At 44.0% G+C, this 10,399-nt stretch overlaps 1 protein-coding gene across 2 annotated transcripts in view; it reads left to right on the top strand.

The window, feature by feature from the left end:
* Positions 1–259: 259 nt before the first annotated feature.
* Positions 260–10,399, top strand: part of mthfr (methylenetetrahydrofolate reductase (NAD(P)H)) — a 15,573-nt gene continuing 5,433 nt past the window's right edge. Inside the window, exons 1-7 of one of the 2 annotated variants that reach the window (XM_005942725.2) lie at positions 260–795; positions 935–1,193; positions 2,057–2,295; positions 4,207–4,317; positions 4,391–4,584; positions 4,985–5,235; positions 9,583–9,717. In XM_005942725.2, the coding sequence (XP_005942787.1) occupies positions 949–1,193; positions 2,057–2,295; positions 4,207–4,317; positions 4,391–4,584; positions 4,985–5,235; positions 9,583–9,717 (1,175 nt within the window). In that variant the 5' untranslated portion in view covers positions 260–795; positions 935–948. The remainder of the gene's footprint in view (positions 796–934; positions 1,194–2,056; positions 2,296–4,206; positions 4,318–4,390; positions 4,585–4,984; positions 5,236–9,582; positions 9,718–10,399) is intronic. The other variant, XM_005942726.2, reaches the window with a different exon arrangement.

Below are 10,399 nucleotides of genomic sequence, written 5' to 3' on the forward strand. Positions count from 1 at the left end.
TCCCGTAGAAAATTAGAAAGTGACAGTTCCTGTTAAAGTGCCAACCTCGGATATTTGATGTCTGCTCTGTAACAGACAGTACACAGAACTGGCCATACTGAATATGAACGTTTTGCGACTGTCCGTCTGTGGTAGCCGTGTGATGGATTTGCGACAGACTTCAGAGTCGAACGGCACAGATTTAAACTAAACGCTGCAGCTTCATAGGCTCACTTTAAAAGTGAAATTACATAAAACTGATAATTACACGAAAGACCAAATCGTGTAGCAGAATTCTGATTCAGAAGAGCGCTTTGTGTTGCAGACCATTTGGAGAATGAGCACTAAGAACGGAAGGGGGCAGTATTGCAACTGTAAAGGATGCAAACTGTTGGAAAACTCCAAAGAGGAAGCAGTTTAGCGTAAAGTTCGCAGCAGCTGTAGCAGTGCTTATTTTTGTGGCTGTGGACGAATGGGAGCTCAGGGGCATAAAGGCAGCAGGACCGAGGAGGTGGTATAAACTATCTGCACATTGCACCAGTGTAAATCAGTCCAGCACGATGGCGTTAGGCGCACTCGGTTGACTCGAGGTGTCGATTCTGCGTTTACGTGTGAATGCAGCCTGAGCACGTGCTGAGCCCGGACAGCTAGCTTAAGCAGCGCGTGCGCACAAGAGCTATAACGAGCCGCTCGCGTCGCTGTTAGGCAACCGACGTTATCACAGCCGTCGGTCACCATTCAGTCAGGCCATAATTAACCCGTGATGTAAAGGGTCAGAGGTAGGAGTGTGTGAGTGCCGTGCTGCCTGCTATAGTGGTAAGTCCGAAACGGCTGTTATATGCGGGATGTGGAAAAGTTTCGTGGAGAACATTTAGCTAAAGTTGTGCTGTAACACGTTTTCTCATGCAGGCAACATTAAATCTGAACACACCGCCGTATCTGTTCTTCTTCCCAGTGTAAGTTACAGTCATGGTGAACCAGGTTCAGCGAGGGGATGGCACCTGCCAGTGCAAGAGCGACTCCAGCGGGGCCAGCAACAGTGGCGGGGACAGCTCCAAGGAGAGCTCCCGGTGCTCCACGCCGGTGCTGGATGCGTACCGGTCGGACAGATTGCGGGACAAGATGCGCAGAAGGATGGAGTCCGGAGACCGCTGGTTCTCGTTGGAGTTCTTCCCTCCACGCACAGCCAGTGGGGCTGTTAACCTCATATCACGGTATGTGAACTTAAACGGGACGCATCAAGAATGAGACGTCCCTGGGTTAACAGCGACCGCTGGTGGGGCTGTTGGTGGGTGCAGATGGGAACTGAAGAGGGACAAGGAAAGGCAGGAGTGTGCTAGTAGGGCTATGTATAGCAACAGGAGAGATGATAGTGTGTGTGTGTAGGGGGGGGATCCAGTAGAAGTGACAGACTCTGGCAGTAACATATCCCAAAAAGTCATGATGGCGGTCAGTCCTGCTTTTATTTATTTATTTATTTATTTATTTATTTATTTATTTTAACTCATGTTTTGGTCCACAGGCAGCATCCACTATCTCAGGATGTTATTCTAATGCTTATAGAATTGACCGATTTCGCGATTGGGACCTTTTCACGCCTTCTTTAACTTAATCACAAAAATCCTTTTTATGAGCAAAACCAACAGAAGGTTGCAATTTGACAGCTGTTCTGTTATGAAGTATGTGATCTCTCTGATATGTATCCAGGGAACTCTAAGACACAAAACGGTGTTCTTCACTGTCTGGAGCACATCCAGTTCTTGGTAGACTAATAAACCCAACACGCAGACCAACACAGACTAATGAACAATCCACCAAAAAAGTACAAACATTGATATGAATTTTCCACAGCAGACGTCCTCAAATGTGTGACAATAAAAGCTTCATGAAACATAACACTGTACACACTATGATCTTATCTGCAAAACTGAAAACACCTTACTGAGCCCATCTGGGAAAACGTGTCCCGGTTTGGCTTCCAGCCCTCAAGTCCAGATTGTAGTTGTTATGTATGTGTTCATCTTTACTACCTCACTCCCACCCCTGGTTTGAGTGTGCCTTTGTGTTTTTTCTACAGGTTTGACCGCATGGGCTCTGGTGGGCCCCTGTTCATCGACATTACCTGGCACCCAGCAGGCGACCCGGGTTCAGACAAGGAAACTTCATCCATGATGATTGCTAGCACAGCTGTCAACTATTGTGGCCTGGAGAGCATCCTCCACCTAACCTGCTGCAATCAAAGCAAAGAGAAAATCACTGGCTACTTGGCAAAAGCAAAGCACCTGGGCCTGAAGAATATCATGGCACTAAGAGGAGGTAATGCTGATGGTAGCCATACCAGCACTCTTCTGTTTAACATTTACGCTCCAACAGATAAACCGGAGAGCAGCTTGGTGTTAGTATGAGCCAGGGATCAAACCATCAACCTTTCAGTCATTAGATGATCCGCTGTACTTCCTGGGCTGCAGCAGCTCAGCAGCCATAAAGGTTGATGGGGCATTGTCATCCTGTGAATGCAATAACTCGAGAACAAGAGGATGTGGGATTTAGAGAGGCGTACCCACTGAAGGGTAGCACTGGCTGTCGAGTATTTTTATCATGTCTTCACACAGCAGCACGCCAACAACACTCGTACTCGTAAATTAAATGCATTATTAATGGAATCATCCATTTTTCTGTACAGCCTGTGATGTACTAAATCTCTCAGGATGTACCATTTATTTAAAAGGGAAAAAAAGAAAAAAAAACTCCTAATAAACTGCAAATGTAAAACCTGATGGAGACATCCTGCTGCAGCGTTTGTGCTCTGAAATATTCCAGATCATTCAGCTTCTGAGACGAGAATTAGAAACACAATGTCAGACCTACTTTTTCCTTTACTTTGGTCTTACTGCAAGCAAGAAAAATATTTGAAAATCAACAAGCAGCATGATTTCGAATGGCTTAAAAAATGTAGTAAAGACAAATGTCAGGTGATGTGAAGTTGCTCGGTGTAACAGTGGACTGTGTTCTCCACACTGGCGTGGGTTACAGTGGACTCTCCAAACACTGATTCTGTTCATCTGGACGTTTTCAGTGGGAGAAACGTTTCATCACTCATCCAGGTGACTTCTTCAGTCTCAGCTGAAGGTTTCCCCAATCTTATAAACAGTACATTTGCATAATGACTAAAACCAGCCCACTGAAGGAACAATGGGCTGTGAGGTCAGTCCCTTAATCATTATTATGCAAATTCTCATGACCATTGATCAACAGCCACTGATCAGTGGTCATGAGTACGATTCACAGAGTTGGTGAATGGCAGCTATCACAGCATTGTAAGATGGTGACAGATGTACCCTTAGACCCCCTCCTCCATTCAGAGATGGTCTTTCCCTTTTCACGTAAATGGCCTCCTTGACTCCGCCCTCAAACCAGCATTCCTCCCTGTCCAGGATGTGTTCATCCTCATCATTGAAAGAGTGTCCTCTGGCCTGTAGGTGTAAATAGACTGCAGAGTCCTGGCCTGATGGTTGCTGATCAATGCTCATGAGAATTTGCATAATTATGATTAAGGAACTGACCTCCCGGCCCATTGTTCCTTCAGTGGTGCTAGCTTCAGTTCAGGCAAATGATCATTATGTTTATAAGGTTGGAAACCTGCAGTCAGCTGAGACTGAAGAAGTCACCTGGATGAGTGACGACACGTTTCTCCCACTGAAAACGTCCAGATGAACAGAATCAACTTTTGGGATTTCTTTACCTGGATGACTGAACATCCATCAAGACGTTACAATGGACTGTTAACACAGCGCCGCATGCACGAGCAGTGCTCTGCAGAGGCGGACAGTTTATGTCCTGTTTGTAATGTTCTGTGACACTTTGTTAAAATCATCGGTCACAACCATAAAAGCACTTAAATGCTGCGTTAGCAGGCATGCTACATGCAGCGAGTGATGTCACACGCTACATCTGAATCAGCTGATGGCTGAATGTCAACAATCTGATCGCTGACGGACGAGTTTTTCTTTGGCAATTAAAATCGATGCATTCCCACTGCTAATGCTTCCCAATCTGTGGAGACGTTCCTTCACCGTAACACGTCCCCGATTCATACAAACTAATGGATCTCCCTCTTTGTTTTAATCGGCGCTCAAAGCTCATCTAGTTTGTTGTACAAGGATGCGACCTGTCTCATCCAGCTGTGCATGTTTTTAAACCTTAGGCATGTGCCAAATATCTTCACAGACCCAATAGGAGAAGATTGGGAGGAAGAAGAGGATGGTTTCAACTATGCCATCGACCTTGTCAAACATATCCGCTCAGAGTTTGATGACTACTTTGACATCTGCGTCGCTGGTATGTTCTCACCGTCGAGGTCAGCAGGATGCAGTTTGAGTGGATTGTCGCTAATTTAAATGTGTGTGTCCAGGCTACCCCACAGGCCACCCTGAAGCAGAGAGCTATGAAGCTGATCTCAGGCACCTGAAGGAGAAAGTGGATGCTGGAGCAGACTTTGTCATCACCCAGCTGTTCTTCAGGCCCGACACTTTCCTCAAGTTCCTGGATGATTGCAGAGCCATTGGCATCACATGTCCCATCTTACCAGGAATCTTCCCCATTCAGGTAACTAAGTTCTTCTAGGAACAGGAATCCTCTTATCTTTATCTTCAAAGCAATTTTCTCCTCTTTGAAGTGATAGTGTTGTGTTCTGTTACTCTTTACACTCCCTGTGATTGTGCTTTCCTCTTTCGTCATCTGAACCATGGAGCAGTCAAAGGGGTAGCTGGTTGCAGTGATACTAAAGAGTGTTAAATGTACTCGTCATGGTCCAGATTTCCCTTTTGCCTTCCACACAGGGAAAGACTGCTCGATGGAGCTAATGTTTCAGACAGACATTGTAGCATTAGCAGTCTCACAGTGACAGCAGTGCATCCTGACCACACGTAAAGCTGCTGGATAACAGTACGTTCTGTTAGAGCTGCACAGGAGTGGATCTCAACTTTCGTGTGTTCATGTTGTTCAGGGTTACCAGTCTCTGCGTCAGCTTGTCAAGCTCTCCAAGCTTGAGGTCCCAGAGGAGATCACCCAAGTCATCGAGCCTATCAAAGACAACGATGCTGCTATCCGTAATTATGGGATACAGCAAGCAGTGGAGATGTGCCGTGTGCTGCTGGACAGTGGCAAGGTGCCAGGTGTCCACTTTTACACGCTGAACCGTGAAGTTGCGACCATGGAGGTGCTTCGACAGCTGGGCCTGTGGATAGAAGACCCCAGGTCAGTCAATCAAACACCAGTGCTTTGAGCAAAAGTGAGATTCAGTCGAGTTTAATAAGAAAATGTAGTTTCGTCAACCATCTCCACACAATATTAACCCCGATTCTAAGTTAGAAATATGAACATGCTGCCAAAAACCACGGAAAAAATAAATGAAAGCATACACAAGGTTGGAGCCGCATGTAGACGGAGCTGGGGCATTGCTTCAGGAATGGAACTAATAAACTGTGCGGGCCATTCAGTGTCGTACTTTCCCTTGAGTGTATCATTACACTGCAGCTCCATCTGAATCTGCACAGGTGCAGTTTCCACGTAAATGAGTTGCGAAGCAGCTCAAAATTCTCTTTTTGTGCTTCAAAGTCACCAAAGCGCCGGGCGTGCGCAGTGCGCTCAGTTTATCAGCAAAGTCCGCTGACTTGGTTCAACATTACTTGGCAACAGGGAAAGTGAGGCAGGTTGCACTGGTGCATTTGTGACAGCTTCACTTGAAATGCCTTCACCACATCATACATGTCCATGAACTGACAGATTTCCTTGCTGAGCTCAAAAACTCTATTGAGAACTTTTCCCCAACTCAGCCAACGGACCTCTGTATGATGAGGAATGTCAGCAAACTCGGAATCTATTTCCCACATAAAAGACTGAAATTGACGGTGATTTAAACTTTTAGCTCAGATAAAATTTACGGTTTGCGTTACAGTGATCATTACATGCTCCATTTTTAGGACTTTATCACACAGCCTTTCCTGGTGTGTGATGCAGTATGCTGTTAACTCGCCGATACAGTTCTCCTGCATCTTTACTCGCATCCTGACGACAACACCGGCGCTCGATCTGTTGTTTGTCCCCGGGCAGTTTCATGTCGGTTACACTTTGACATACGTTTCTGCTCAGGCTCACATTTGCCAAAATCTGCGTTTTGTCTGGACACATGACGTCGCACAGCTTCATCATGCAGCTCTTCAGAGTCGTAAATGGCCGGGCTGATTTGGCTATCTCCTCTGCTACAATAAAACTTGCTTTCACAACAGCTTCACTTTGTGATTTTGCTCTGGTGAAATGTTAGATTCTTCTTTAGCTCTTCTACCTTCTGTAGTTTCTGCATTTAGGTTTTTCAGCTAATCCTGATGTTTTTTGTCATAGTGCAGTCTTAAATTAAATTCTTTAATTACAGCATATTAGCTCCACTAATAAGACACACAGGGTTACCAGCAATGTCTGTAAACATATATTCAGCCTCCCACCGGTGCTGAAAGGCTCTGCTTTCAGAATCAACTTTTCGCTTCGCCATTGTGAGCGGCTAGCTTTGTAATAACAGAAGTTTGACTTGATTGACGCAGGAATGTTCCCAGGTAGCCTAGCGTTCGGCAAGGAGGCTGCAGCGCTGCATTATGGGATCTGTAGTTTCTGTGTTATTAGCACCTCATATCACCATGCATAACACTAATAATAAATCTGTATAAAATGATTTCGGCCTGGAGTTTGACACGTGCTTGTAAGGAGTCTGGAATGATGCTGCATTTACTACTTTAAAGACTGGAAATCAAACCCTGACCATGTGGGTATAATGAGAGGATATGGCGATAGACTCCCCAAAGCACATTACTATCTTTCCTTTTCGACTCGCAGCCATACTTCACCTCTGTCAGACAGATCCTCGTCTATGCGATATGACACGTTTGGGCCTGTAATATAATAAATAAATAATAATAATATACTAAAATTAATTTTGTGTCCTGAGAGTTTCCCAAATCGAGTTGGTGTGTTGAGAATTGCCGAGACGGGGTTTGCACCGTGTAAGATGATGTCATCTGTTTAAAGTGATGATTTATGTGAGAGGCCTCCAGTCACGTAAAATGATGATTATGGCATGCTGGGTTCCTCAGTGTTCACCAATTCAATTCAGTTTTATTTATATAGCACCAAATCACAGCAACAGTCGCCTCAAGGCGCTTTATATTGTAAGGTAGACCCTACAATAATACAACAGAGAAAACCCAACAATCATATGACCCCCTATGAGCAAGCACTTTGGCGACAGTGGGAAGGAAAAACTCCCTTTTAACAAGAAGAAACCTCTGGCAGAACCAGGCTCAGGGAGGGGCGGCCATCTGCTGTGATTGGTTGGGGTGAGAGAAGGAAGACAGGATAAAGACATGCTGTGGAAGACAGACGAGGATTAATAACAGATATGATTCAGTGCAGAGAGGTCTATTAACACATAGTGAGCGAGAAAGGTGACTGGAAAGGAAAAACTCAATGCATCATGGGAATCCCCCGGCAGCCTATGTCTATTGCAGCATAACTAATAGGTATTACAGGTACTGCGCTGCAGTGGTTTGTATCATATCTATCTAATAGACTCCAGTTTGTGCATGTAAATGGAGAGTCCTCTTCACACACTGAGGTTAATTATGGTGTTCCACAGGGTTCAGTGCTAGGACCAATTCTGTTTACATTATACATGCTTCCCTTAGGCAGTATCATTAGAAGACATAGCATACATTTTCACTGCTATGCAGATGACACCCAGCTCTATCTGTCCATGAAGCCAGATAACACACACCAATTAGTTAAACTGCAGGAATGTCTTAAAGACATAAAGACCTGGATGGCCGCTAACTTTCTGCTTCTTAATTCAGATAAAACTGAGGTTATTGTACTCGGCCCTGAAAAGCTTAGAAATATGGTATCTAACCAGATTCTTACTCTGGATGGCATTACCTTGGCCTCCAGTAACGCTGTGAGGAACCTTGGAGTCATTTTTGACCAGGACATGTCCTTCAACGCACATATTAAACAAATATGTAAGACTGCGTTCTTCCATTTGCGCAACATCTCTAAAATTAGAAATATCCTGTCTCAGAGTGACGCTGAAAAACTAGTTCATGCATTTATTACTTCCAGGCTGGACTACTGTAATTCATTATTATCAGGAAGTCCTAAAAACTCGCTGAAAAGCCTTCAGCTAATCCAAAATGCTGCAGCAAGAGTCCTGACAGGGACTAGAAAGAGAGAGCATATTTCTCCTGTTTTGGCTTCCCTTCATTGGCTTCCTGTTAAATCCAGAATTGAATTCAAAATCCTGCTCCTCACATACAAGGTCTTAAATAATCAGGCCCCATCTTATCTTAATGACCTTGTAGTACCATATCACCCTATTAGAGCACTTCGCTCTCGCTCTGCAGGCCTACTTGTTGTTCCTAGAGTATTTAAAAGTAGAATGAATTACAGTAGTCCAGCCTGGAAGTAATAAATGCATGAACTAGTTTTTCAGCGTCACTCTGAGACAGGATATTTCTAATTTTAGAGATGTTGCGCAAATGGAAGAACGCAGTCTTACATATTTGTTTAATATGTGCGTTGAAGGACATGTCCTGGTCAAAAATGACTCCAAGGTTCCTCACAGCGTTACTGGAGGCCAAGGTAATGCCATCCAGAGTAAGAATCTGGTTAGATACCATATTTCTAAGCTTTTCAGGGCCGAGTACAATAACCTCAGTTTTATCTGAATTAAGAAGCAGAAAGTTAGCGGCCATCCAGGTCTTTATGTCTTTAAGACATTCCTGCAGTTTAACTAATTGGTGTGTGTTATCTGGCTTCATGGACAGATAGAGCTGGGTGTCATCTGCATAGCAGTGAAAATGTATGCTATGTCTTCTAATGATACTGCCTAAGGGAAGCATGTATAATGTAAACAGAATTGGTCCTAGCACTGAACCCTGTGGAACACCATAATTAACCTCAGTGTGTGAAGAGGACTCTCCATTTACATGAACAAATTGGAGTCTATTAGATAGATATGATACAAACCACAGCAGCGCAGTACCTGTAATACCTACCAGCATGTTCTAATCGCTCTAATAGGATATTATACCAGTCATCTTGGGTGGAATTTGATTCCACAGTGAGATTTGCTCAAGTTGCAGATCTGCCGATGGTTGTATTGACTGTTCAGGAGCTCACTGATGCCTTTTTCAAAGTCTGGGAGGAGATTCCCATAAACATTACTGCCTCACACCAACTTTCGTGACACATGTTGACATGCTAACACTGTGTTGAATCAAACTGTAAGTTCTAACTCCAATTTAGGTGTAATTTTGAATCTGCTTAAAAGGTTGATTATTACATCTCCACTGACAATTTTATTATCATTACATTACAGTGTTACATGAGTAAAGTATTTCAGCTTGAATGCTTGGTTCATCAAGAACTCATGTGTGATCAAAGTAGTGACCAAAGTATTTGCTTCATTTCACTGAGCAGTGTCTTTTGTAGAGGAGGCCTTTATTTCTTTTCCTGCCCTGAGAGAGTGCTGTAGAGGCTGACAGTGTGTTTGTGTGCCAGGCGGCCTCTGCCCTGGGCAGTGAGCGCCCATCCCAAACGGAAGGTAGAAGATGTTCGACCCATCTTCTGGGCTTCCAGGCCCAAGAGCTACATCTACAGAACCCAGGACTGGGACGACTTCCCCAATGGCAGATGGTAGGGTTCATTTATCACGATGTCCTCATTGTTGCATTTCAGACATTAAATGAGGGCTGTTCTTGTTGAATGCCTCAATTTATGCAAATTATTGCATAAGTGTATGTAAGAACTTGCATACGAGTTGTGAGTCGTGCTGTTGTCCACAGGGATCATCCTTCATCTCCAGCCTTTGACTCTGTTAAGTGCATACTGGAGTTACATTAACAGCTGTTCTATGTGATAAGTTTTCTAATGTGTGTTCTTGTAGCTGCAGTTTTTCTTTTTCGGTAATAAACGGGCAAACACACTGATGTCCTCATGACCATTGTATTCACTGTGTGTTAACAAGAAAACTGCCATCACTCTGAGCTGAGTGGACCCTGGCAGACTGGCAGACGTGGGAAGTATGATGCAGGTTTTAGGCTCGCTGTTGCTCAAAAGCTCACCATCAGAAGACCCTGTTGCTTGCTTGTTTATGCATTTCTCCTTTAACCTCCTAAGACACAAACGCTTTCATGCATGCATTTTAATTTATCTTTGCTATTTGGGCTGATTGGGACCTAGATGAATGTAAAAACAAAGATAATTTAACCTGATATTTTGTTTCTAGAAAAATGAAATGCCACATGTATAGTGATATTGTTTTAAATTTATAGAACAGAGGACAGTATAATGTCCTCGTAAGTGGATATCAGGCATA

Source organism: Haplochromis burtoni, unplaced genomic scaffold, assembly GCF_018398535.1.
Source record: "Haplochromis burtoni strain Fernald_Lab_line unplaced genomic scaffold, NCSU_Asbu1 Contig_342, whole genome shotgun sequence".
Lineage (NCBI taxonomy): Eukaryota > Metazoa > Chordata > Actinopteri > Cichliformes > Cichlidae > Haplochromis > Haplochromis burtoni.